The sequence below is a fragment of the Colletotrichum godetiae genome (assembly GCF_030913485.1).
Source record: "Colletotrichum godetiae strain CBS 193.32 chromosome Unknown BDP55scaffold_22, whole genome shotgun sequence".
Taxonomy (NCBI): Eukaryota; Fungi; Ascomycota; class Sordariomycetes; order Glomerellales; family Glomerellaceae; genus Colletotrichum; species Colletotrichum godetiae.
Window position 1 is genome coordinate 661,099 of NW_026851270.1, and position 27,313 is coordinate 688,411.

A 27,313-nucleotide genomic window follows, 5' to 3' on the forward strand; every position below is an offset into this window, starting at 1 on the left:
CGCCACTCCCACCATACCGCACAAGATAGGTCCAGCAAACGAGGGGCATTCGTATATGGAGAAAAATTCGGAGAGGGAGGTGAGGGGAAAAGGGGAAGAACCGAACAAAAAGAAAAGTTGCAACATACCCATATAGGAACCCCTTCATGGAACCATGATGAAATCGCCCAGCAGCAAGCAGCAGCCAGACAGGAGACGATCCCGTCAGTTCAATAGGTTCACCCGGGTCCAATGCTGATTGTTCATATCTTGGATCTGGCCTTGGACCAGCTGTATTTCGAGGTCCGTCCGCTCGACAGTCGCTTTGCGGTTCCCTTCTTGGCGCCACCGAGCGACGTCTCCTTGCATCTTGGTTAACCGACGATACTTCTTGTCCATATCGTAGCACAGCTTGCATCGGTCTTCGTTTGTGATGGTTTCGAACACCAACTTCAGTCCGCATGTTTCGCCCGTCCGGTATTCTTTGTTGCATTGCTGTTTGAACTGACCCCATCTCCAATATCCGCAGACCCAACGTGTTTGATAAAAGTAACACATTGTTCTTCTGCTTCTTGTACCACCCCCTATGATCTTCTTCTTCTCTCTTTTGTGCTTTTTCCCTTCTCTCTCTCGTCTCTTTCGGTATTTTCTTTTTCGATGCTGTTCTTCCCCTTTCCCCTGGCGGGCCGGTCCGTCTGGCTAGCTAGAGAAGGTAACTAGCTCGTCGATGCGCAATGAGGTGGAGAATAGAATGGAGGAGACAAGGTGGAAGAGGAGGAGCGGTAGCAGCAGAACCGAGAGAGGAGTAGAAGTGGTTCGTTTCGTATCGGGGGTCTCGGGTATAATATAAAGTCACGAATGCTAGGTTTGGTACTGGGCTGTTCAGACTCTGTTCAGCCAGACAAAAGGTTTGTTAGCCATCTTTTATTTATGGTTTTTTTTTTTTTGGTCCTGTTCTCCCATTCCCATCTTTCCAAGTTGGTCGCCCCCCTTCTCCTCTTGCCCCCCTCCCCCTACAACATGCAATACCATGCTGTACACAATGATGCTTCTTTGGTCACTTGTGTCCAATGATGGTCCCTCATCTTCAGGGGTAGCGCTTTTGGCTTGGGGGTTTTTTGCCATGGGGGTGAAGATGCGTGGGATAAACAAAAATGTATGCCATGGACCATGGTAAAGGAGGGGCGTGTGAAAAAGAAAACCGAAAAGGAAATGGTTCAAAACGGAACTGACCAGGCAGACTGTAGTATTATTGAGAAATGGCCGCAGCAGTCGTAGTAGATAGTAGCAAAAAGCCAGCAAGCTACGAGTGACAGAGGTGCGTCTGGCAGCCCGTTTCGGCAGAGACAAAGAATGTCGTTCGCAACCGCGATCGAGAAGTCTCTTTTTTTGGCTGTTCGGCGTAATGGCCGTTGGGCAGCAGTGGTCTCTTAGTTTTGGCCCGGCTCGGGGGTGTGGGTAACGGGGGTACGTTTTCTCGATCTTGTTTGACCTGAAAGACACCAAGGTGAGGTGGTTCGTTTCTTTTTTTGCCGTTTCGAGGTTTGACAGGTTTTTGATACTCGTTTTCTGATTTTCCACCGGCCGCGATGTTTTTCGTACTTGGCGTCTACAAAGTAGATTTTGACGTCGATGTACCTGTCAAATCCAATTTTTTTTTCCCTGCAGCTTCTTGTCTCATAGTAGCATCTCTTTAGCCCGAGGGGCAACTGAGCTAACTTATACTTTGTCAAATACTTCGAGGTCGTTGATTGGGACCCGCACGATGTGTTGTCACGACTGGCGCACATAATGCCTCCATACACATACACTTCACTACACCGCGCTACACTACACACGTACATTCACACATATATACCTACATGATGCATATAAAACAGGCCGCTGCCATGGCCATGTTCGACTTATTTCCTATTCGAGGTGGGGGAGCAATAAGCGGTTGACCACTATCCATCGCCTCCACTTACACAACATCCACGTCCAAATGAACGACGAACGCCGACCCATATCTTCGTAATCGACTTTGACACTTCACATAAAAGCGGGAATGACGTACACTCCATATGTCAACCTTCATGGTGGGTACCATGGCCTTACGTCTCGGATCCGCGCCGTTTGGTCCATCGAGTCTCGTCGCCGAGATCTTCGTCGTTATTACCCTGTAGACAATACAAACCTTGAAACGCATTTACTGACCTGCCGCCAGCCAGCTTGCATCTAGAGGCTGAGGCTGGCGGTCATCGGGGGATATCTGCTTGCCACGTTTATCGTCGCTTCGAAAATGTCCTCGCAGGGGGCCCTGCTCGATGCTTCACACTCCACTCTCGAGTGTTGGAGATATTTGAATATGATACGACTTGCAAGGGGGCACAAAATTGAGAATATTAATATAATCTGGCTTGGGATACAAACGAATGCAGGGAAAGAAGAATGCTGTGAAAATTGGTGTGGGTGGACATAACGAGGCGCTGGCAGGAAAAAACAAAGAGATTGCCTGTTATGTGCCTGTGCTGTCAAACTTCAGGTACGAATCTGGATGAAATATTCCTTCCCTTGTTTCTTGTATCATTGGGCGTCCATTTCAATGTCCAAGCTGTCAGCTCCTCAACTTCGTACGGTGTGGTACATTCATTCATCAAGCACGATTTCCATATCCTGCCGCAAAACTATTCCTTTTTTCTGGGGTTCAGTTCCCATCTGCTGTTCTCCCCTGGATAATTGACAGTAACAGTCACGAACGCAAGGCGGAACTTCTCCACTCTCAACGAGCTTTCTTGGTGTGTATGTGTATAATACTGCAGAAGACTTGCAGACTTCATCTCCCAGGTACAACCTTGAACACTACCCTTGGGGGTTCTTTGAAGTGGGTGTTCCCGCTACGGGCTGCGACCTGCAAGTATTGGAGTGACGGGGCAGTATTTAGCCTCTCGCTCAAGGTAAGGCTGCTTTCTGCCCGCTCTGCTTGCGGCCGCTGTGGGGTCCTCTATCTCATACGTGCCTTAACCCCGTGTTACTGTTTTGTTTCTTGTTTCCTTGCCCATGGGCCATGGTTCGTCCCGTAGGCAAGAGATAACAGTCAGCTTGAAGTGGAGAATAGGGAGACTTGGACGTTTCCCCTGGAGAGGTCTTGGCACCGGAGGAGAGGGTGGATGGTAGCCGGCATGAACCGTCGAGCCATTATCTATTTTCTGCGGCATTATGTTTGAAACTATTGGTTCCCCCACACTACTAACATATGGATAGAGCATTATGGTGAAGGCCATGTCTAAGGTCAGGAGACAAGGGCTTCTCCACGGCACCAGGGCTGACTGAGGGCCGCTCCGTGAGACCACCTGGGCTTTGCCTGCCGCTCAGAATGAAACGTCATCGAGGTGGCATGAATGCAAGGTTGACATTTCCATCGCCACCTTCCTATCCTCTACTTCCCTCGCAGCCGGTCTACTTGAGCCTGAACACGCCCGGGGACGCTGACAAGTACTCTTGAATACTTCAGACGAGACAAAATGATCAAGGAAGAAGAACTGGCATTGCAACCTCAGGGACCCTTGCAGCCACTCAGGCAGGGACAGGCAAAGAAACCCCGGACAAGGCCAGCTCAACATGCAGGCGACATCGATCTCAAAATGTCAGGAAGAAAGCTTTGTCACTCAGGGCCAGACCTCTCTGAGCCGGATGCCCGTTTCCTGAGTCCATCGACCTGGTCATTGACGAATAATCGGTCGTCTCAACCACCCCTGTCTCATAAAGTCTGCTTCTATGGAGGGGGGCGTTGATTTTGTCTCGCCTTATAATGTAGGTCTCATGCTACCACCCACTGGTGGGCTAAACCATCTCACCGGCCATGCGGACTAATAACCGTCTAGGTATACCGTCGAGGAGACTGGGAAAATCCGCAGACCCATCCCCTCACATGAACTATCTGGCTTGTCCCAATACGGTCGGTCCGTTTGCTTTGTCGCCTAGATGACATTGGGTTACGGCGAACCCTCGCGACGAGCAAGTTGACAACGGTCCTGGTGAAGGCCTTTGGGCGTTGGTTAGGGCCCTGGGCAGGACAACGTGGCGGCCGGCTGCTGGCCATGGCCTACGTTCCACACTGCATTGCGTTCGATCTGCATCAGAGCCCCAACAAAGGCGCATGTACCTAGGCCCAAGCCAAGTTGAAGGTATCTGCTGATGGCAGACATTGTACTCACTCCCTCTGCTGGCTCTGGCCTGGCAGTATGGGTCGGTTGCCGATCAAAAATGCGGGATCACGGCTCCTGTCCGCACCTTCAACCATTTCACCTTAGTGGGTGACGTGTGGCTTGCCGAGTCCACCGGACGAAGTTCCCCGGCGGCACCCCATTCACCAGATGTAGCTCTTGCTACAATCCGCAGGTGACGGATTATCAGTGTCGACTCTCATTGGGATATAACGGCACCACCTCTTCTTTCAATAGAGCCTGTAAATTGCTTAACTCGATGACATGTCCACGAGCGTTGTCAGCAACTGACACGGCCTGCTCATGATTGGGCATGGGTTTGCGAAGAGTCCGTGTGTACAGTGGTTTGCCCACTCTACTCGAGCTGCAATACTCAAAACAGGGCTCCGGTATCCTGAGAAGGTTGGGAGCAAATCATCGAGTTTGATCGAGCTCCTTCGCGCGTAGCTTGGCACATATGACAGGCGAAAGGTGAGTGGTCGAGCGGGGCCGCGAACACCTCTTCCGACATTGACACACCTCCTGCAACTGTTCAGGGTTTCCAAGTAGGGAGTCCCTTGTGAGGGACACTGATGCGCTGTCAACCAGAAGACCGCTTATGGAAAGGCTTGCGTTTGTGTACGTCCAAAAAGCTCGAAAGACTGCACTGGGAAATGCCACCATCCCTTAAATGCGGGCGTCATTTGACTGGGAACAATAGCTGAAAGACCAGCCGCGCCACTCGAGACTGGCCTGATCACGACTGCTGCCGACGAGGACACCAAACTCTGTCAGAGGGAGGAGGGTGGCTGTAAAGAGGGGAGGCCAGAGATGCGGCCAGTCCGTTTACGAGGTCGGGTGATCCGCGGTCGGCGCCGAGATGACTGTCAGTGAAGTTGTCGCTCTCGCACGGGCACGTCGTGAACCGTGGCCTTGACTGGAAGCTGATGGGTGAACGGGACGGCCCGTTTGCCGTGGGAAGGATGTCGAGCACGTCCTCACCACGGCGATTCCGACGGTGGAAAGGCTCTTTGAACGTAGCGAGGTAGCACTGGAAACTCCACTAAGAGTGCTTTAAATCATCTGCCTATCATGGGCTGTCTTGATGTTGCCACGAAGGAACACATTTGGAACTTCAATTTTGACAGGATGAAGCTAAAGAAATGTGCAGGATTAAGGCCAATGAATATCCTGGGCTTCGAGAAGACGTCTGCAGGCCACCCGAACTCTTGGGTTACTGCGAATCATGCGCTGAAGAAACGATGCACCATTATTTGGTACATGATTGGGTGCATTGGGTGAAAAGAGAAGACAAATAAAGGCCAATGACGGGCAGAAGAAACGCACGTCAGCACGCTACTCGTGGTTGCCACGAGACGGTAGGGCAGGTGTAGACAAGCTGAAAGCCTACTTTGGTGGAGAAGCTGCGATCAGCTGCATCACGTTCCAGGACAAGCAATGACTCGGATATGGACTTCCACAGGAAATCTTGTCTGCAATGTCAACTCCGTTAATGCTCAATTGGCAGAGAACGGGAAAGGGGCAATCTGCCAATGAATGGAGCACTGAGAGGGAACAGACGACGTTGAGACAAAGGAAATCTAACGATGTGACAAGGATGCGCTTGACGTTGGCCGCCCAGAACAGACGCGTTTCTGTTGCAGCCGCAAGGAAGGCAATCCAAGAACGTGATTGGCCAGGGCCACATTCAAATTGGTTGGGTCGGGGAAATCGGCCGCACGACCACAACAGGAGCCAAAATCCTTTTGACAACACGCGATGTGCCTCAATGCCAGACTTTCGATAGGCAGCGAGGATCAAGCACGGAGCCAAGACTAGGACCAACGATGTAGGCGGACAGTGGCAGAATCTGATATCCGTGTCGTGGGAAAAAAGCCGCTTGACCGTTGATTTCTGCCCGATGTCAATGCCAGTGCCCATCTTGCTCGTTCATGCCGTGTGACGAGGTGTGATTGATATCGTTCGATGCATTCTGAGCTCCGGCCGGTTGATGACAACGGAGGCGTCGATGAGGCTTGGTCAAGATTGCAGCCTCGTTCATCCAGGGGCTGCGTCCTGTATGCCGTTTGCTGCATGCTTTGACCGGTTCGTAAGAAGCCTGCCCTTGCAGGTTTGATGGCGGTTCCCCGCGGCATGCAGCAGGTGCTCCAGTTATGCCTAGAATAGGTGCTCTAGGGTCTGCGTTGTCCATTGGCGTTGCACCTGGGAGGATGGCGGGAACGGGGGGTAGCTGCGGGCGTCCGTTGCGGGAGGCCATGGTTCAAGGGCATAGAACGGAGGGTCTTGACAGCAGTTCGTGGAGATTCCAGCTGTACAAGGACAAGGTGAATGGCAGGGCGAAGGTCGCCAGGGCCAGGGTTCTTCCTCAGGCTGTAGCAGATATCAGTTGGTTGAAGCCCAAAGCTCGATGTGTGGGAATGAGGTGTACCTACCTTTGAGAACATGGGTGGAAGTGAGCACTCCTGTTTGGGTCAATCTGCGTCCTGGAACTGGTCATGGACAGGCGCAAGTAGTTGCCGGCCCGTTGAGAGGCCAGGTTTAGGTTGGCCGTAAACCAGGCCCAGCCTTTACTCAGCAGTTCTTGGATAGAAACCAGCATCGCGCACGGCCGTTTTTCTTCCGACATAAGCGCGAGCAGTAAAACCCTCAAGCTGAGACGCTTTCGTTGGAATTGACCAATGAATCAAGGCAATTGTGAGGTGGACGGCAAGGCGTTGGATTGTGGCTTGACGGGTGTGGATGTCGGACGTTGGAAGGCGAGGTGGAAAGCGCCGGTGGAAAGCGCAGATTCCCGGTCGGAGCTGGATGGAAAGTGGGTCTTTCGGAGCAAGCAAGGTGCACACCCGACTGCATTCGAGGCAGTCACGCAGTTGGGTCGTGGTTCATTGGTGGTGTTGGGCGACTGCCCCATTTTGGCTAGACCTGTAATTACTGTGTAAGGTCAGGTAAGGTAAGAGGCGCCCTCCGTGGCGACCGGGACGAGGAAAGAGGTGGCCGGAATCTGCACGAGGCAAGAGAGAAGGGGAAGTTGAAAGCCCCTCCCGTGAGCTTCCTTTTTCCGTAGATCTCTAGGATCCTGTCCCAACATCAACTTTGTGCATGCGTTCCTTACTCCGTACGAATAAGGTACTTCTTTTCCTATTAGTTCACTTCACCGCCCTAGAGTATTCAACCATGACGACTCCAAGGGTACCTAGGTAGAGACTCAGGTAAACCTGCTTCAGGTATGTTCTTAGAAACCTCATGCAGAAGTGACTGAGAGGTTGAAATAAGGCAAGGAAGGAAACTTGATGGGTGTTTCCCCTAGATAGACTAGCTCAAGTCCAGAAGAATACGTGGTGGCGGCGTTGGTGTCCTTTCCAAGTCAGCGCCAATTGCTATTTTCAACGTCTTCTTTGTGGAAAATAAGGTGCCTGATGCAACGTGGAATGGACACAATGAATCAATGATTGAGGTGAGCGCATCGGAGATGTTGTGCTGGGGGGATAGTCGATGGTGGCTTGGGAAAGTGCGTGCTCTGTCCGGCGCTACCTTACTTAGACACAGTGTCAGCTCCTGCCGTTAGACAAGAAACGCCGCGAACTCCCGCCAATCGTGGCACTAAGAGCCATTGACGCGCACTGTGGGTCGCACCTGCCGCAAATACCCCTGTTCCTGGTTCTGCCTGGACCGTGTGACGCAGCCTGGAACGATGGAGGCGCAAGCTGCAGATGGACCAATCTCACCATCCTTCCCAAGGTGAAGGTGCATCAAGCCCCGTTCCTTCCCCTCCACATTGTCACGCTCCTTCCCAGTCCAACAACCGTCGTCAACGCGCCTGCAGCCTCAATCTCAATGTTTCCTGCCGGATGAAAGGTGCGCCTGTCACCTCATCGTCAACTTTTGGTCATCGGTCTCAACTCTAACCTCAACTCTGACCACGAAACTCCTCCCCTCGGCCCGTCAGGTCGCTTTCATTGTCCACTCTCCGCCGTATCCTACCCGAGACTACCATATCCTCCGTGCCCCTCATCCGTCCCGATCATCCCTTGCTCGCGCCCTCGCTTAGTACTTATTGCATTGCAGCCTTATCCGATGGTTCCCTCGATGTTTGCCAGCATCGAATAGGATTGTCACTCTTTAGTGGACTCACTCATCATTCCGTTGCATCAAACTTGAGCTGGAGTGTTTATGCTGCTCTCATCACACCGACGAACCTAGTTCCGCGCCGCGGATTTCCCTCCAAGCGTTTAGCCTGCCGGTCGCCGGCCAGGCCTCTAGCGACCAGCCTCTTCACGGCACGCGCGCGCAAAACCCAGAAGGCAGAGCGCAAAGCGCAAAGACATCTGCCTACGCGACCTTGTCTGTTTCATTGGGAGTCGCGCGGTACTCAACTCGACTCCCATCGTCTAATCCTTTCGATTCCAGCGCGTCCCGTCTCTCTGCTCCCTACCACTCCTGCCTACAGGCTTGCCGTGCCTTGATACGCAGCATATCTTCTCGTACGCTCGTCTGAAGCAATCGGCTCTATCTCGCGGTCCCCGCGTCTCTACTCCCTTCTTGCGCCACTTGTTTACGCAATTCCGTGCTTGGCGCCCACTCGGCCTCCGGACCACGCTCCGAACCCAAGAATCCCACTTCTCCTCCGAAGGAACGGACAGCTGTTGACCACGACTAGACCTGAACAAACACGCCAGTTGGAACAACTGTCTCGCAGCTCCACATCTTTGTCTCATCTGTGCTTTGAGCTTTTTGGAGCCCAGAACAAGTCCATTGGTGTCATCACCATCTCGTCGCTTGCAGGCGACCGAGTCAGCCATGGACGTAATGCACGACGAGATGGCCCCAGACCAGCTCCTCTCTTCGACCCGCCAGCTTGCTATATCACATTCGTCTCCCGCATTGTCTGTACCCGCCGTCGATCATGGCCCGGCCCATGCCTTTTCCTCCTGCCAGCTCGACTCCACGTATCCGGCGGTCACTGGTGCCCGACCATGCCCTCAATCAGCCGATGGGGCTCATGGCGATGATTACTATTACCATCATCATCAACAGTACTTTCTAGAAGCCTCATCGTCGTCATGCCTGGCGTTCTTTGGGCCTCCGTATCAGCCCACAGGCGCCATTTCGGAGCTCCCAAACGAGATCATGCTCCACATCCTCGGCTATCTTGATGTGAATGACTTATTGTCAACTTCGAGGGTAGGCGTTCCCACGCACAAGTGACTGTCCTGCTTTCTTTTGCCTTGAACCAACTCATCTCATTCCCTCGCGCGATATCCCCACCTGTGCTCGCTGTCCCCTCCGTTGACCGACTCCGTCTTTGCTGAACTCTGCTGATGACATAGGCCAATCATCACCTGCGTCACCTGTCCCTCTCGCCCATTCTCCATCACTATCGGCTCCGTCACACGCGCGCCATCCTGCCGCCGCTATTATCCTCCCCTTCTCGCCCTTCTCTAGCGGAGCTCATCGCCCGCTCCATCTTTCTGACTCACACCTCGGTCGTCTCGCGCCGCCTTGCCCGCTCTCTAGTCTCCATCAGACTGTCCCGTCGCCTGGCCTCGCGGCCCTCAGCCGAAGCCCTCGTTGAGCGGGCTGTGCTCCCGCCGGAATGCGTCCCCGGCATGAGCATGGTGCAAGTCGCGCCCGCTCTTGTTGCGAAGCGCCGCGCCATTGAAAAGGAAAAAGTCAAGGACGGCTTGAGGAAGTGGGTAGAGGGCGTGTGGAAAGGCGAGGTACGTCAGCGAGAAGAAGGCATCAAAAAGTGGGAGGAGACCAAGGGCGTGGGGAGGGTCTGGCGGCTTCGGCGATTCTGGGAACGCGTTTCGAGGGGCGACGGTGCCGGCCTCCGGTAGGCCAGCGAGAAACTGTGTACGACCTTGGAGTAAACTAAGCATCGAACTGGGCATTATTTTGCAGCATTGTTTGGCGACTTGTGCGAGCAGTCAACGGCGTAATTGGGGCAGGATTTGCAATGTATTCATGATAACGTCGGTCATAATGAGTCGAATGTGCACAAGCAAGTAACTATGAAGTTCACAAACATCAGCATGTCTTTGCGCGAGATGGTGTCACTCTGGAACACACACAGGATAGCATTCTGTCGTAGGTTGTGAAAAGCTGGAGATGTAGTCTTCGTAAGGTATTTTAATGCTATAAGTAATCATGCTCCGCCCTGCTCAACCCTCCTACAAACCAGCCTAGCCAGCAAGCAACGGCCTTGACAAACTTCCCCCTCAGAACTCTTGCGTCTCAAAGTGGCCGCGCCTTGCTTGCCCCAATGATAATGGCAATGATGGCAAGCACACCTACGAGGATAGAGGTCCAGAAAGAACAGAGAGAGATGTAGTACATTGTACGGATTCGGTTGGCGATTCTCTTTTGGAAGACAGGGCTGAAAAGGCCGTCTTCGGAGGGGGTTGTAGTCTTGGGGGGCTTCTGTAAAATTGTATCGTTAGCAAATGGCATATATATCAAGCATGCGGTGGTAGAGTTGCACTTACTTCTGAGGAGGAGGGCTTGGGAGGCACAAGCTGGCGATCGCACTCGGGGCACTTGTGGTGAGGGCCAGCGCACTGTCGATTGCGAGTGTCAGCGAGGGTATTCTGGAAGCCGTTGAAGGATCGAGGGCCCGGCCTGTATGCATACCTCATCACAGTAGACATGGCCGCAACCGAGAGGCTGGCAGAAGGAAGCACGGCATTGTCTGCATTGGTGGACGGGTGCTACGCCAGGGGACACTGGGCCTGACGCCGGAGTCGACGTCGGTGTTCTTGGCTCTGCCACAGCAGCCAGAGCGTTGGTGTCATTTGCAGCAGCCATTGTGGGTTTGGTCTCGGCTTTCGAGGTATTCGACTGTTCGTAGTGTCCAGCTAAGGCTGCAAGTTGACAAACCAGAAGACGACGATGTATGTCTTTCTTTGTTGCAAGAGAGAAATCACTCTCAAGATCGACCTGTCTCTGAGGCGGCCGGCGCGGAAAACAGAGGATTCGGAGAGCGATGTCTGGAAATGGCTGCTATGGGAAAAGAACAGGTACGAAGCTGTGTTGACGAAGTTGAAGGCATGTACTTCAGAGATTGGGGACATCATCTTGGCACCCAAATACCTCGGAGACGGAAAGATCAGAGGAAAGGATGACGGAAGGACAAGACGACATTTGGCAACTTCCAATATCGATGTACATCTAACGTTTCTGCTTCGCCGGCAATGCACACCTGCCGTGAGATTGATGTGCCGTGCTGCTAGCAGACTTATCGCGGAAAGCATCAGTTCCAGAAGGATGCCCCTGAGCCGGCATGCCTCTACCTTCTAAGCACCAAGCCGTCACGGCCACTTCTTAACGATGACACCTTCCCGAGGAAGACCTACCGTGGTCACCTATCATGGAAGGCACTCATGGTCACGATGCAGTTCCCAAAATTCTCGAGGTCCTCTCTCCTAGATACTGGGTACCTTAAATTCCCCAGATCTTGCCCGGTCGTCATGAACCGATGAGAGAAGGTAAGTGGACGTCACTTTCAATCCACTTCTAGAGAAGGGTTGGGAACGGTTCAGCATCGCAACCGAACATCCACCTCACACCCTCGTTATCAAGCGGTTGATAGCCTTAATAACAGAGTCGCAAGCATTCGCAGACCAGACTCACACAACGGGAGTCGACCTCGTCTCAACTTTTTATGGCGGTCGAGCACAGCGCGTCGGCATGCTTGTCAAGACCCTACAGGAGATCATCGCCTGCGATCCACGCCGAACTCTGCGCATCACAATACATGTTCATACTCAGGCATACTTTCGATCTTCCTGGGCAAGCCAACCCAATGCGTTATGAAGTGCTTTTCCGGTCAAAAAGCTGAATCCTCTACAGTTTGTAACTATTTTCAAAGATACTCGACTCGAACAATTGTCGCGCTACGGTACCTATCATGGAGAGTAAGATAGCCAAAGCCTAGGAAGGTATCGAGACTTCTGTGGCTACATGGAGCCACGTAATCGAAGAACTCAGGGCTACTGGTCAACTGCCTCTACTGCCTCTCCCACTGCACAACACACAATACACAAACCCACCCCTGAGTCTACGACCTCTAACCCCACGCTCAAAAGGCGCTGAGAAACTACACACCTTTCGCGGCATGAGTCTTTCAATACTAAGTAAGCAACAATAAACTCTGAGTATAGTACCTCTCCCTTCTCAAAACGATCAATGTACCATCACACTTTGTGTGGGGTATCAGAGCTTTAACAACTTAGGTGCTTGCACCAGTGGCTGAGAGCTGTTGGAGGGGTTCCGTCTGCCCAGTACAGATGTCAGCCGAAATTACGCCCGCCATTCTGCTTTCTTTTTCATGTTCTTCAACCGCTGCAGGTATGCGAGATTATCGAGAGCGACGTGCCGCAAGACGAGTCAGATGTGCAGTGTTATTACCCATTCAATCACTCCTACATACCGATAGGCATCACCTCGAACGGAGCGGCAGTGTCCTTCGTGCCTTATCTGAGTCTTCAGTATACCCACACGGGTCCCCATTTCTGGGTGCAACACGCACATCAATGCTGCAGGCAGTCAAGTCGGGGAACCGGTCAAGATGTTTCTTGATACCCAGGAACCTGAATGAATCATGCTCAACTCCAACGTGTTATCCTCTTGTCCCGCAATCGCTCTTAGCTAGGAGCTATCTCGTTGAGTCTCATTCGGCAAAAGTATGCTTTAAGGCCAAAAGCACAGGGTTTTTCTCTCAGCGGACGGAGCAGAGCTACATAACGCGACTTCCACGGCAAGATGAATTTGCGGCGAAGGGACCAATCCTTCCGACAAGCCGTTCATTCTGGAAGTCCCTTATGGCATTTTGCTCCCCATCCTCTATCCCCTACACGTATTTTTGGCCAAAGTTTCAACTCCTCGTATTGTTAAAGTTTATATACTATTGTGCTCAGCCTTGAAGTGTCCTGAGTCTGCTCGCATGGTCATGGTCGCTCTTGACTTCTCAAGCTATGGAATTCTGCGCGACGTGGCCATCAGGGTACGATCTCGTAGCGCACTTTCATCATCTCAAGGCTCTGGAATGTCTTTCACTGTCGATTTCTCAATCCATCGCGCGAATTTGAACTGTCATGGCATGAATAGGAGGGGTGCGTAACACAATCTAGACACACTCACAGCGCACTCACAATAACTATTACATTTCAGTAACTTGATACGTCCACTCCGAAAGTCCAAAAAGCAACGTAAACTCCCCTTTATGCTCGAAGGATACTGGGAACAACTTACAAGGATCCTTCATACTAAATGCGGCTCAATACTGTCACTACTAATGCATCAAGATTCAAACAAACGCAATATGTGGTCAAATTATCGTCGATCAACTAAGTTACTCTTTAATATACCCGCCATCCTCATTGTCTTTGTACGGCAGGCTCGGTGATTTGATGCGGTTCCCTCGGTAATTGGTCTCTATCGTTTGCCATCCAGGTCCGTTGTCTCGGGCAGCCGTTTGATGTCTCATTTGGCACGCCTGATTCACATGAATGTAAATGTCTCAATAATCTTTAGCAACTCTGTAGAATTTGCCAAGAGTTATCATATACATAGAGGTAATAATGATGTAGAACCTGTGGAAGGGTTTGTATAGACTCGAAGCAACCCTGTGAGGGTAAGTAGTATGTGATGCCGGGAACCCCCTCAGACTGTTATCACAATACGGCTGACCGAACTGGACTCTGTGGTCAAAATCAAGATTCGCAGCAGATTGCCTTGACGGCTGAAACCAACAAGTGCCAGCCTTAAGTTTGAAGAAAGGTTCATCGATTCCCAGTAACAGAAAACCGAAGAGGAAGCGCAGCGTTTGGTGTGATGCCCTGGGCCCCCCTATGCAACGTTATGTGAAAGATGCTAAACGCCAGAAAACCGCCATCACCAAATCCTCTTCGCGACCATTTCGTACCGTTGAACTCCGTTATAGTCGCCTTCTTGTGGCCTTTCCGGTTTCTGAACCCTTCCCTTGCCCCCCTTTAGCCCTTCCTTGTCATCAGCGTGAATCCACCTCCGCCGATCCTCCGTGACCTCGATCTGACCATAACCGCCAACTCTCTTCCCAGTAGCATCGTAGACCTCACGCTCCTCCTGACCAGTTGCCACCATGTGCTCCTTACGCTTCATTTTGGCGTACCTGTTCCGGGAGTATCGCAGCAGAACCATGCCTAGCAGCAGCTTGATGATCAAAAGGACCAAGAAAGCGATGAAGAAGACGACAATCATGGTCACTGCCGCAATCACGTCATCGCTGGTCCAGGTCCACCATGCCCTGCTCTGGACGCTTGGCTCCCCGTAAGGATAGCCATAAACGGCTCGACCTAAAGCGTCTCGAAGTAAGGTATCGAGACGGTCAAGTGCCGCCACCATGGCAGGCGACGATGGTGTTGCAGATTCGACAGAAAGTGAAGTCTGGGTGGACTCTGCGATGGGCGTGGCTATGCGCGTTGAGAGGAACATGTGGTATGTTTGGACAGAGGCCCGGATGAACAAGCATGACAATGGAATGACGGCCAGACCAAGTCGTCTCGTTAGTGAAGGCGAGACAAATGCCTACAAAGGTCGTTAGTTTTTAACAACAAGAAAGTGTGTTCCGACATTGCTCACATTAGTGTAGTAGTCCTTGCACAGGATGTCAAGGATGCGGCTGTAGAACGTCGGCTTGATGTTGTTGAATTTGTTCACGTAGGCGTGTTTGATTGTATCGACCAGCATCTCACTGCCAATGACAATGAGAAAGGGGGACAAAACCTCGCCGGACCAAACCCAGGACGGAAGAATTGTGAAGCTGAACGGTAGAATCGAAGGGCTGTGAAGAGGCATAGCACCGGATCCTCCAAGATCGCTGTTCTCAGACCCTGCTCCAGGTACAGAGAGCCCACCGACCTCGACAATGTTGCGCATGCCGATGATGAACAGCATGATCCAGAGTTGGAAACGCTCCACGATATCTGCACAAGTCAGCTGGAATAAGTTGTCCTTTTCAAATCTCTTGAAAACTGTGCTCTTGATCTCAACGAATTGGTTGGAGATCATGAGAGTCAGCAGAGCATTTGAATAAGAATTGACAGCCACGTTGAGCGTAATGACTTGATAGTATAGCGCCACAGAATGGATGACATTGTAAACCAGCGCAAGTCCAAACATGCCCAACGGCAAGAGCACCTTGGAACGACCAGAACTATTTCTCGACAATGTTTCGGAGCTGAAAAGGCACTCAAAGATGTCTTGACCAAGGGCTGAGAGAAGGCGATCCCCGACCTAGCAGGATTAGCGAAAACTGTTGAAAGAGGAGGGAGTCACTCACCTCAAGGACGTTGTAGATGACATAGAGCTTAATGCCATCCTGAGCTCGAATGAAGTGATACATTCGACTGGCGTCCAGCTTCATCAGGAAGAGCGAGCTGAAGAGTATAACAGCACCTTGCAGGAGATCGGCTTTATGAAAGGAAGACAGGTTGGAGGGGATCGATTTCGTCCTACGATGTCGATGCACTCTAGAGGCGGAAGGGTGTGGAGGGTGATGACTGGATGGCCCGTTCATCTTATGAGTGATGTGCCCATTGCCATTTAACCTGGCCTCATGTTCAACTACTCCATTGCCGTTCGCCTTGACATCCGAGTCGATGTGGACGGCTGGGATGTTGTCAGGGAATCTCATGTCCGTGGCTGGGGTAGATGATCTCCGCCCCGGCGGCCGACTCTGACTCCTGTCGCGGCTGATAAGGTGATCGTTGTCTCCCTTTTGAGCGGACAACGCACTTCTCGCCCTGGGTCTTCGCGCTCTGGCCCATACCCTACCCAATCCGTACCAAACGAAGCCAACCATAAACCGTGCCTCCTTGATGGCCATGTAACCCCACCACCTGAACAATACTCCGAGGGCGATGGTAAACCTCATGGGTAGAATCGTAAAGTTATAGAGCCAGGCATCGAGACAGGCCAGAGCTCCGAAATAGAGCGTTCTCTCCAGAAATGTTGGCAGTAGTAGAACATTTTTGAGTCTTTCCCACTTGACGACGTAGGACTCGTAGGGTATATCGTTCGTGTGCGAGTGGTGTATGTACAGAGGGCTCGGTCGTTGGGCTGCTAATTCCAACTGAAGATGGGTGGGTATAGACATAGGCGGGAGGGGTATCGAAGGAGGGAGGGGCGACGGCGGGAAAGGATCATTTCGCTGTGACTTTGTTGGCGGCGGTACTTGAATCTGCGGTGGTGGTTGCTTGTTCTGACTTGTTGGCTGAGGGTTTATTGCGTTGAAGTGGCTGGTGGCATCGAGATTGAGAGGCGGTGGCCTGGCAACAGCGTAGAAGGAATTTCGGCGGGGTGAAGTGGTTTGTGACTGTGATTGTCGTCGATTCGTCGGGGGAGTCGAGAGCGTTCTGCCCGAGACAGGTCGCCTTGGCTCGTCTTGGTATCGAGACCTGTTACCGCCGTCCGTCACAGGTCCGTTTGGTCGCAGAGAGTCGGGTTGACTGAGTATCGACTGTCGAATTGCTTCGAGTTGGTCGGCGAGAGGAGAGCGCGCGGGCAGCTCTTGTCCTTGACCGCCGGGGGCTTGGTCGGGAACGACTGCGACAGGGAGAGCTTCGGGGGCGGTGAGTTGTTGTATCCCTGCGACAGATAATCTCCTAACATTATCGTGGCTTTGATTCTTCTTCATGGATGCGGAGCTCGATCCGGCCCTGGCCCTCGACTTTGGTGCCACGTCGTCCTTCTTCTCAGCAGCGGTCGCAGGCTCGGAGGTTGACGAAGAGTTGGATGAGTCCTGCTTCTCGGGCTTGCTATGCGTGGATGAGGCATCGGAAGACTGTTCTTCGTCGGAGTGGCCACCGGGAATGGTAGGGAGAGTCGACGTAGGGGGTGCGCTTGCAGACACATTTGGCAATGGAGGGAGAGGTATGTGCGACACTTTAATATCGTTCTTGGCACTCAGATTGCCATCGTCGTGTGCCGTGTTCTCGGGAACGAATGAGGGCATAGGCGGGAATGCCTCGACGGGCTCCGCGGGTAAGAAGACGGAGCGTGCAGAAGTCTCGTCATGGTTATCATCGTCGGCCCCTCGATCATCGTGGTGTTCGCTCGCCGCCATTCCCAAGCCCTTCACTGTCTTTGATGGATGGGTAGTATCGCCGCCATTCGCACACCGAGGCTGCGATAATCGTGGAACGAAAAAGACTCTTCAGATTGGAGAATGCAACGAAATGCGCCAGGATTTGCTGGGTAAGTTTTGCGATAGGATTCGGCACAATGAGTGAGTGGTTCAAGCAATTAGGCTTGCAGTCTGCAGTTCTTCAGGTCGCGTGGGGGGGAATATTGCCGAGCGGGCGATCTCCAGGAACGGCTGGATTGGTGGCCGGACAGGGAAACCTGGCGGCACAGCAGCGGCAGAAGACAATGAGACCGCTGTGGGGACGCTAATAATTCAATTTGATCTCTGGACGCAGTGGACCACTGCCACTGGACTCGGGACGGGGGAGGCAGCGTGGCAGCGTGGCAGTGACGTACCGAGCCGGTACGTGCACTCACTGCCGATGTATGGTGAGCTGTCGAGGTGAAAGGTGTGACTAAGCCGTCAGTGGTGAGCGGGTTCACCGACGTGTCAGTAGGTATTATTCTCTTGATTCCTCAACAAAAACCCCCATGTTTACCATTTGGACTTTCTGTCAAGTTACCTGAACATAAAGTGAAACGATTCATGTCTTTTTATACGATCTTGAACAAACCTAGAATTGACCAGGACCCAATAGATCATTGGTATTATGTCCCTCCACTAGAACATGAAAACTACCTTCATCTCGGGTTATCTCTTGAATGAACTCTTCCCCAAGACATGAATGCGATTGAGTGTGGTTGCTGGTTTCTTTACCTACCTAGTTGTTAAAGAGTCAAGGCACCTGGTAAGGCAGGTAGGTTGCGATATTCGGGTTTAACCCCGGACGTTGCAAGTATCAAGTGTCGGGCCGCACACCGAGTCGGCAAATCACCTCGAGAAAGACAGGGGCGATTTCCCGATCATCGCACGCACCACCCGCACCCGTCGGGCCCAAACTACGTGCGCCGGTACCACTTACCGGGACTGTTCTGTGCTCACGGCACTGTCCTAACTTCCGTGAGGTAATTTGGGAACGAACATCTTTGGAAATGGAAAATAAGAGAAAAAGACCAAGTCTATGCAGGATGTTCCAGTTCCACCACCTTATTTCCGCTACTGCCGCTGCTCAGATTGCCGCTTCGGAACCGCACCACCTAACTCCTTAGACCTTAGACTCTTTAGACTATGAATAATACACAGAAGAAGCACGATGGAGAACACTCGGCTTATATCCAGGTAAAAACCGAGGCACCGCAGCTCGGCGAAGTGGGGGCTGGAGCACCAGCACCGGTGCCCGAAAGAGTTTGTGTGTTTTCATCAGGGTGCCATTTTGTCTCATCGAGAGGGGGGGCACAGCGTCCGAGTTACCAGTCGAATCTCCCCTTTGATGGATCGGAACGGATCTCGGCCCACCCAGAACTACGAATAGAGGTACGAATAGAGGGCCGGCCTTGGCGAGTAGTCTCCGTCAAGAGATCCAGTTGCTTGGGTTGCTTGGTAATTCCTCACGTCAACGGCCCCAACTTGTCTAAAACCCCCCGGCGCTGAACATCCGTGGGCCCCTCCAAAGGTCAATGACGCCCCTCCCACGTCCTGCTTGAGCTTCAGACTCTTTAAGGGCGCCGGGGCCCTGCTCTTCGTCCGACCCTGCTATCTTGGTTCTCCTGTTCTCTGTGATATCGTCTTCTTACAACCTTTAACTCTTTACAGTAAGATAACAACAGTCAATATGGCATCCAACCCTCCTGGACAATGCTGCACCGTCGGTGTCAAGCACGAGTAAGACATACCCAATACCTTTACGGATAGCAGCAACATGAAAGAAATGTCAAGCTACCCCGCCACACTTTCCCCTTCCCCCCACTATCCCAAAGCTTGATTGAGTGAATCCTGCACCTGTCACCGAGAATCCGTTCCAAAGTTCCAAAGTTCCTTACATCAGCCTTATGGCATGTCTGCCAGCCGATGTGATACGCCAAATCTCTCGATAACTCAACACAACATTTCTCGCTAACCACGTTCCAATCAACATAGAGGCACCCCTCAGGGCAAGAAGATCACCGTCGCCGGCAAGTATGAGGGCTACCTCGCCGAGGCTCCCGCCGATAAGGCGCACAAGAACACCGGCCTCCTCTACGTTGCCGACGTCTTTGGCATCTGGAACAACTCCCAGCTGCTCGCCGACCAGTTCGCCGCCAATGGCTACACCACCTTGATTGTCGACCTCTTCAACAAGGACCAGTTGTCTGTCCCCATGCCTGCGGGCTTTGATATCATGAAGTGGTTCAGCGAGGGCAGCGATGGCAAGAACCCCCATACCAAGGAGACCGTTGACCCCATTATTGTCGATACCCTCAAGTACATGCAGACCGATCTCGGTCTCACCAATATTGGTGGTCTCGGCTACTGCTTCGGCGCCAAGGTAAGTTCTCTCACTCACTCCAGGTTTCATAGCTCCCGCGAACGCTAACATGATCCTTCCACAGTACGTTGTCCGCCACTACAAGGACGGCATCAAGGTCGGCTTCTCCGCCCACCCCAGCTTCGTCGATGAGGAGGAGCTCGCCGCCATCACCGGCCCCTTCTCCATCGCCGCCGCCGAAACCGACAGCATCTTCCCCGCCGAGAAGCGTCACAAGTCTGAGGAGATTCTGCAAAAGACCGGCCTGGCCTACCAGATCAACCTCTACTCTGGCGTCGAGCACGGCTTCGCTGTCCGTTGCGACTTGAGCAAGAAGGTTCAAAAGTACGCTAAGGAGCAGGCCTTTTACCAAGCTGTCGCCTGGTTCGATGAACACCTTGTTTGACTAGATGATGGACGTGGGGGAGAAGCCAGGCTGTGAATGATGGGTGCCGCAGCTGATATCAGAATTGCGCGCGGATTTAGGAATACCAATTGATTATTGCGCCACACAACTCTTCCCACGGTCTACGTTCTATAGTTGAAGTGACCTAAGCGTGTCTTTCTTCTGAACGTGCTTGATAAAACGCTGCGCCAAACTCAATTGGCCCAATCACGCTTGATAAAGTCGGCACATCGCTCTGCCACCATGTAAGTCGGCGCCACGGTGTGGGCACTCGTCACCTTTGGGAAAACGCTTGCATCCGCAATCCGCAAGTTTCTGAACCCGTGGACCTTCAAATCTTGCCCGACTACACCATTGTTCTCTACGGTCCCCATGCGGCACGTTGAAGTCGCGTGGTAGATGTTAACCAAACGCTCCCTGATGTAGGCGTCAATCTGCTCGTCCGTCACGTCACGCCATCCACCTTCGACAGTACCGGCCTTGACTCCGGGGGCGAGATGCCAGGTAGCTTTGAAAGGATACTCCGTCTGGCGGAAGCGCTCTACAAAGTTCATCGAAAACCGGGCGGCCTTGCGTGCCGCGGCCCAGTCGCGGGGGTCTGTGATGTAGTGATGGAACACTTTTGGGTGCGCCAGAGGATCTGAGGAGGCGAGCTCGATTCTGCCCCTGGAAAATGGTTGTACTAGCGTTGTCTGGAATGCACAGTATCCCTTGCCCTTCTCATAGTCGTACGAAGCATTGGTGAACAGGAGCTCAATATCTGGCACGTTCTCAGGTTGCAGGGCATCCGTGTTGTCGTGCTTCTCATCGATGTCGTTGCCGTGATGTCTCACTGTCATCGTGGTCTCGTCAATGGTGCTTGTGTGTAGCCAAGCGCACAATCTGGTACCAGAAGTCGCCAACAAGCCAGTTTTGAAAAGAAGGAAGAGAATGAAATGCCAAATGCCAATGAGGGGACTGAATAGTCGGAGGTATGAATCGATGAGGCGGGTGCGGAATGCGATGCCGAAGGTTATATGATCTTGAAGATCAGCACCGACTCCTGGCATATCTCTTACAAGTGGGACGTTGTGTTTTGCAAGATGCTCCCGTGGCCCTATACCGCTGTGTCAAGTTAGCGAGAATTGAATGTTTTGGGGGATGATGTGACGAAATTGTACCTTAACATAAGAAGCTGCGGTGTGAAGTGTGTACCGCAGCATATGATGACCTCTCTTCTAGCCTTTACGAAGCATTGCCTGGCAGGACTCTTGTCAAGATGATCCAAGATGTAAACGCCCGTCGCCTCTGTCCCATCTTCATTTGTCTGAACCTTCGTGGCTACAACACCAGTACAGAGTGTGAGTCTGTCTTCACGCTCATGAACCGTTGACTTTGGGAGAAAAGCTGCCAATGAGGAATGGCGGTAGCCAAACTTGTCTATCATGATGTCGGTCGTGAAGAGGCCCATTGCCGGGGCATTTGGGTTGTTGCTGTCATCTTCTACCGGGAGGTTCATGTCGCCTGCTGCTTTTTGAATGCTATCAAGGCACAGGGTTAGCAGAGACTCGGGTAAAATGATCATCGCTACGTACTATTGGTCTATCGGGAAGTTCATGGGATTCTGTCGTAGGTAGAGAGGACCTATTCAAGTTGAGCGTCTTCGGATGGATCTGAAGGGTAGATGACTATAATTACCTTCGTGGCCGCGGTAGTGAGCGTCGGGATGGCAAGCAGCGTTCTCAATCTTCTTAAAGTATGGCTCGCACTTATCCCAGCTCCATTCATCATTACCAAGCGCAGCCCACTGGTTGTAGTTACCCGGTGCGCCGCGCGTGAGCATCAGTCCGTTGACTCTGGTGGCACCACCAAGTGCCTGAGTGTTGAAAGTTCGGGTCTTGCATCCAGTCCACTGCTCGTGAGGCTCAGACCAAAATGTGTCAATCTGAGGGCCCTTGCCGTCGCTCGCATTCCCGATGATGGGGATACGGTCAAGCCAGTTGTCCTTGACCTTGCCTTTACAAATGACTAGGACGCTGGTGCTCGGGTCTTCGCTGAGTCGGGAGGCGATGGCACATGCTGCGGTGCCACCTGCGTGATGTCAGTATTGGGGATTTCATATGTGGTCGGCGATACTTACCGCCTACAATAACATAGTCGAAAGTTCTGTCATCGACGTCGACTGCCTTCCGCTCCGGATAAGGGCGAGAAAGTGGCCAGACCATGGTTGTCGGGTAGAGTGGAGCTTGATGTGATGATTCGTAACACGATCTGGATTGCCCTCACAAGCAAGACACCTCACTTAAAATATCTCCTCACTTGTGATGCTGGATGAGGGGTTCTTATGTCGTCAAGAGTAAGCACCACGCTGGGCGGGAAGGATCATCATTCGACTTATAGCCATACACTAGTTCCTGCAAAAGATCAATTGCAATCTACAGAAACGCCAGCGAGTGCGACCCCTCCAATCGCAGGCTGACCCTTCATCGGCCAGCCTAGTCATTTGAACTTTGGCTTCAATAGCTGCGAAGCCTGAGCACCCGGAAAATGTTGTAGGATGAAAGAAAGAGAAGACATCTGGAGGACAAGGATACACTGCCTACCGTCGTCGGTATGTCTATGAAATACCGCTGGGCTTGCTGTACTTACGTTCAAAGGCAGAGAAATGGAAATCTTTATCACTCAGGCATCGCCTCTAAGCATCACCTCACCGCCAGCAAATTTTCATAAACGAACCGACTTTGCATGCTGTAGCACATCAATGCCGGTCTCTTAGTATGAGAGAAGATCAAGACCGCAGACATCGCAAAGAATACGAGCCGACTGGGTCGCGATGAACAACATTGAAACATGGCTGCTGGTCTTCTGCCATCGGAGGCACTCACTAGCACTCCATTGCCACTAATAATGGGGCACCGTACATACACCAGGATGAGTTCAGATAGCGGGGTGCGACGAGGATCAGATGGAAGCTTAACAGCGATCTGAATTGACCACTGGCACTGGCGGAGAGGAGGGAAAACAAGCACCGCAACTGGGGCATGGCTCGTCATTTTCATGCCTTCCATTTCTCGTCCTTTACTGCGTACAGGTTTGCACCGACCTGCGGTTCGAACGACGGCCCGCTCCTAGCCCCGGTGAAGGAAGGTGCAAGACGGACGGGAGCTCATGAACTTAGCCACGCTGTTCGCCTCTTTCTGAACGTCCCGTCTGCATTGGATTGCACTGCACTGCCCCTAAAATGGACGACCTTCGACCTTCATCAGTCGATGATTTCCCCCTCCCGCACCGTCAGCCATCTTCCACGTCAACATACATCGCATCGCCTTGCCTTACATCTGCATCGCCATCAACAATGGCGGAGTCGCTCGGCCACCACCACTGTCCACGGAATCCCGCTGCCTGTTGTACAGCAAAGTAGCGCAATATAAGCCACGAGCTAGCGACTGATAGGGCTATTGGGCAAGACATGGGGGCCATGCTGACACAGGGGAGGGGGGTTGGCTGGCAATGGGGCCCGTACGGAGAACGGAGTGTTAGCAGGCAGGCAAGCAACAAACGATTCCATGACTGGAAGATGGCTGGTGAGACGAGCTGAAGCTGGCAAGCTGCCACTGGAGCGAACACTCGCTTGTTGACTGGATGAGACCTAGACACTGACCTGGTCGCACATCCCATGGCATCCCACCACCTGCACTCTTCTCCTGTTTCCTGGTCGCGGCTGTGCCGCCATCGCGCGCTAGCTCAACGTGCAGCCTCGTCTGTCTCGTCAAGATTCTTTTTCGACTTCGATTCGACACACGTCACGGCTCCCTTCTGCCGCGTCTCTTCTCCTCAGCCGAACCCGCTTCTCTGCTACAAACTCAGGTTGCCTCATGCCACCCATGGCTTCTTTCATTTTGATCAAATCCGCCCCCATTACCAACACAGATCTCTCTTGAGGACGCTTCGATACCACCCATAACCGAAAGCACCAAATTCCGGCTACGCTCAGCTGTGCTACTCCGAATAGCTAACCCGCAAGGCTCGGCAAACGACGGCAAACAGAAGCCCAAAACGAACCTATTGGACCGAGACAATGGCCATGGAGGGCATGAGCGAAGCACAGTTCAACGAGACCCTTGACCAGATCAACCAAAACATCAACGACGACGACAAAGAATTGTTTGTTGCCATTGTTGCTCTCGTCATCTCCATTGTCGCCTTGCTTGCATCCCTCCTGCAGGTCGCACAACAGTACTTTGCCTCCGCCGCTGGCTATTCAAGTTGTGGCAGCAAAGTGATAGGAAAATGGTCCGAATCCAAGCAGCGCAAAATCAAGTTCACCGAGTTCCGATTCGAGGTTCTCTTCGAAGCTCCCGTTATCTTCCTATGCCCTCCAACGAATAAGAAGGGTCCTGTCAAAGGCGAGTCCATCATATTCATTGATGGCTCGGAAAAAAGCTTGCTGTACAGCCGGTCAGAACTTCAAGACGAAAAAGGTGTTTCCGACAACAAGGAGATCACGAAACAGTCAGTCCACACGGCTGACAATGAGCGGGCTTCGTGGGTAGCGCTCCTCTCCGCCCTGCAGGAAATGGAATATAAATCTAGGGAATGGCAAAAAAGACAGTACACCGATGTAGTCTACGGGAAGCCACCAAAAGGATCTGACCAGCTCGAGGATCCAGAAAACGTCACCAATATCCTCAAAGAAGTCAGCGAAAAGTATACTCTGACGGTCGCCATTCAGAAGAAACGTAGGAGCTGGGATACAATGCCGTCCAACGTCAAGAAGCCATACGCCACTACGACGTGGTGCCACATGGTCGAAATGCTAGCTATGCTCGGCGTTTATTGGGTCGAGTTCAACAGGACCAACGATAGATACCGCGCAGAGGGTAATGGCTATACTATCACGGGGGAAAAGGTCAGTGATCTTGGCATCATGTTCACATTCCAGGTCTATGGACGCAGTCGATTCGAGAACAATCGTGTCATACCCGTGGACGAGACCAAAGAGCTTTGCTTTGGCTTTCTCCCAACTATCTACCGGGCAACATCGGACAATCGACGTCTGAAGTTCCCCAACGACGAGCCTCGTGACTTGTCGACCTTGAACTTTGCTAGTAACCACGAAATCGCCGAAACTCTAGTCTTGATCGGCTGCAACACCAACACCGTCAATTATTTTTCCTCTACGTCGACGGCCAGGGTTGGGCATTTGTTCCCTGGTAAGCTCAAGCCGTACTGCACCAACTACTGTCTAGTGCTAAACCTTTTTTGATAGTCGCTTTTGAGATAGTAGGCATGTTGGGACGTACACTTCACATCGAGAAAAGCGCGTTCCGTCTACTACCCAATCCTACTCACTATCGCTGGGACACGAAGAACTTCTCCCTAACCAGGCTGCTGGAGGCGTACACTATGCAAATGAACAAACTCAAGTCGGATCAGCCGACTCCTAGCCTGGTGGGCCGAGCAATTAGGAGGAACATCCGTAAGATCAATGGACTGATCAAGAAGCACGCGGCCACCTCTGCCAATTGGCCAAGCCTGCCCCTCATGGATGCTCTACACGAGGCCCTCAATGATACCGACGAGATTCTGACGGCAAGGGCGAAAGTGTCTCGACCAACAGCGCCTCCACGGGTTGACTCGATGATGACTGGAAAGCCCTCGGTTTTTGAACCAAATGCTGAAGGGGCAATCGAGAGCGCACGACGCGAGATGGTTCAAGATGTGTTACGCAGTCATATCCAGGAGGTCTTGGGAGGTTTCAACGAGAAGCCGGAAAAGACAGCTCAAAAACCTCCTGGTAACGCCGCAACGATAGAAAACAGAGTAAGAAGCCAGCTTCGATTCGAGGATATCGACGCTGCGCCGCCAGAACTCAAGCAGGAGAAACTCATGGAGGTCTATTTCCGCTTGGTGCGGAGAAAGGTCATTGAGGTGTCTCGAGAGTCGTCAGACAGGCGCGAACAGCCTATTGTGGGGTTCGGCGGCCTCAAGAAACGGAACCAAACCAACTTCAGTACACGGACCGTTGAGACGATAGACGACGAAGAACCGATATCGCTGCACGAGTTGGGCGAGGAAGAAGTTACCCACGAGGATATCTGGTGCACGCTTATTTTCCGGATGATTTGTTGGCTCATGCTACATGATTTCCACAAGAAAGACATCCAGGTATCAAAGAGCGAACTGTTGGGCAGCCGACTACCAGTCTACATCTCCTAGTTTGAGAATACGACGATGACATCCACCGCCATCTCAAGCATTTACAGGCATTTTGGGAAACAAAATTGCATTAATAGTATATGGGCTTGGATGAATTATGAGTATGATAGCGAGTAGCGTGATGTCTCCAAGAGGCCCTGATGGGTGCGGGACATGAAACAATTTCGGTATTTAAGGTAGCTTACGAATGATGACAATGACGATCAAACAATCTCATTTAAAGGATTATGAATCTACAATGTGAGAGGTGAAGTTTTAGGCGAGAAGTGCTGGCGGTGGCCACGCTTATTCCTGCCACCGTCTCACCAGCTGCGATGTGGTCGATCTGATGTCCAAGGTCTGGGACAGCGGTCTGGAAGGGTTGGTTGTTCTGGACAGCCGGCCAAAGGGCCTAGGGGATTCTTGGAGAGGCAACCCGAGGTTCGGGAACGAAGATGGAGACCTTTTTGCGACTCCGGAATTCTGTAGCACGGTACGGAATACCTACTCCATAATGCCCAGCGGCCCAGCGGCCCAGAAGGTTCCCAAGCCGCAAAGTGGTTGCAGTCCTCACATTCCTTGGACCTCTGGGCAGTGCTCCTGGGACCGGGACGCGAGAGAGCGCTAGGCCGGATCGGGGCGGACGGCGGCAAACAAGGGAGAGGGTATGGGTTCGGCGTGAGCGGACTCGCGGAGAGGCCTGCGAAAAGGAGGAGCAGAGTACGGAGTCCACCGAGGTCATGGGGAGACGATAGCCGGTTTTGCTGACGAATCGCGAACTCGTCTGAGGACTCTCCGGTGTCCTTTGGGTCGACTTGATAGCCGAGAGAGGCGTGTGATGAATGTATGCGATTAGTATCGGGGCCGAAGACTGACACAAATGCTGACAATACAGTAGAGCGCCTTGACACTGTAGGGGCTCTTGATGTCACGTAGTGGAACTCGCAGTCCGCCAGAACGACTTCCTCGACGAGGTTTCCGTAATTAGCTATTTCACATTGGAAAGCAGTGCTACTTGCGATACTTCGGCTTGCCTGGGC

General features: G+C 52.3%; 8 protein-coding genes across 8 annotated transcripts; 4 read left to right on the top strand and 4 right to left on the bottom strand.

Annotated features, from left to right (window-relative positions):
• Nucleotides 1-204: 204 nt before the first annotated feature.
• BDP55DRAFT_552778 (uncharacterized protein) lies at nucleotides 205-537 on the bottom strand (the record flags this gene model as incomplete). Its single annotated transcript, XM_060569236.1, has 1 exon — nucleotides 205-537. The coding sequence occupies one exon, from the start codon at nucleotides 535-537 to the stop codon at nucleotides 205-207; it is 333 nt and encodes a 110-aa protein (XP_060429329.1).
• An 8,465-nt stretch (nucleotides 538-9,002) lies between these two features.
• BDP55DRAFT_552810 (F-box domain-containing protein) lies at nucleotides 9,003-10,021 on the top strand (the record flags this gene model as incomplete). The annotated part of the gene is made up of 2 exons (XM_060569239.1): nucleotides 9,003-9,365; nucleotides 9,512-10,021. 2 exons carry the CDS (start codon nucleotides 9,003-9,005, stop codon nucleotides 10,019-10,021), a joined length of 873 nt encoding a protein of 290 aa, XP_060429330.1.
• A 397-nt stretch (nucleotides 10,022-10,418) lies between these two features.
• On the bottom strand, nucleotides 10,419-10,988 carry BDP55DRAFT_632490 (uncharacterized protein; the record flags this gene model as incomplete). The annotated part of the gene is made up of 3 exons (XM_060572432.1): nucleotides 10,419-10,604; nucleotides 10,670-10,741; nucleotides 10,815-10,988. 3 exons carry the CDS (start codon nucleotides 10,986-10,988, stop codon nucleotides 10,419-10,421), a joined length of 432 nt encoding a protein of 143 aa, XP_060429331.1.
• A 1,245-nt stretch (nucleotides 10,989-12,233) lies between these two features.
• BDP55DRAFT_162712 (uncharacterized protein) lies at nucleotides 12,234-13,255 on the top strand. Its single transcript, XM_060565697.1, has one exon. The coding sequence runs from the start codon at nucleotides 12,470-12,472 to the stop codon at nucleotides 13,103-13,105; it is 636 nt and encodes a 211-aa protein (XP_060429332.1). The 5' UTR covers nucleotides 12,234-12,469; the 3' UTR covers nucleotides 13,106-13,255.
• Nucleotides 13,256-13,831: 576 nt separating this feature from the next.
• BDP55DRAFT_162725 (eukaryotic membrane protein family) lies at nucleotides 13,832-17,375 on the bottom strand. Its single transcript, XM_060565698.1, has 3 exons — nucleotides 15,502-17,375; nucleotides 14,802-15,455; nucleotides 13,832-14,747 (listed from the first exon to the last, which is right to left on the bottom strand). Exons 1-3 carry the CDS (start codon nucleotides 17,284-17,286, stop codon nucleotides 14,076-14,078), a joined length of 3,111 nt encoding a protein of 1,036 aa, XP_060429333.1. The 5' UTR covers nucleotides 17,287-17,375; the 3' UTR covers nucleotides 13,832-14,075.
• A 1,207-nt stretch (nucleotides 17,376-18,582) lies between these two features.
• BDP55DRAFT_665150 (dienelactone hydrolase) lies at nucleotides 18,583-20,178 on the top strand. Its single transcript, XM_060575016.1, has 3 exons — nucleotides 18,583-19,068; nucleotides 19,324-19,711; nucleotides 19,776-20,178. The coding sequence occupies exons 1-3, from the start codon at nucleotides 19,019-19,021 to the stop codon at nucleotides 20,094-20,096; spliced, it is 759 nt and encodes a 252-aa protein (XP_060429334.1). The 5' UTR covers nucleotides 18,583-19,018; the 3' UTR covers nucleotides 20,097-20,178.
• Nucleotides 20,027-22,708, bottom strand: BDP55DRAFT_162788 (choline dehydrogenase). The gene is made up of 5 exons (XM_060565700.1): nucleotides 22,216-22,708; nucleotides 21,774-22,166; nucleotides 21,671-21,719; nucleotides 21,257-21,616; nucleotides 20,027-21,200 (listed from the first exon to the last, which is right to left on the bottom strand). The coding sequence occupies exons 1-5, from the start codon at nucleotides 22,298-22,300 to the stop codon at nucleotides 20,291-20,293; spliced, it is 1,797 nt and encodes a 598-aa protein (XP_060429335.1). The 5' UTR covers nucleotides 22,301-22,708; the 3' UTR covers nucleotides 20,027-20,290.
• A 1,122-nt stretch (nucleotides 22,709-23,830) lies between these two features.
• Nucleotides 23,831-26,519, top strand: BDP55DRAFT_162771 (uncharacterized protein). The gene is made up of 2 exons (XM_060565699.1): nucleotides 23,831-25,288; nucleotides 25,345-26,519. The coding sequence occupies exons 1-2, from the start codon at nucleotides 24,154-24,156 to the stop codon at nucleotides 26,292-26,294; spliced, it is 2,085 nt and encodes a 694-aa protein (XP_060429336.1). The 5' UTR covers nucleotides 23,831-24,153; the 3' UTR covers nucleotides 26,295-26,519.
• Nucleotides 26,520-27,313: the final 794 nt, after the last annotated feature.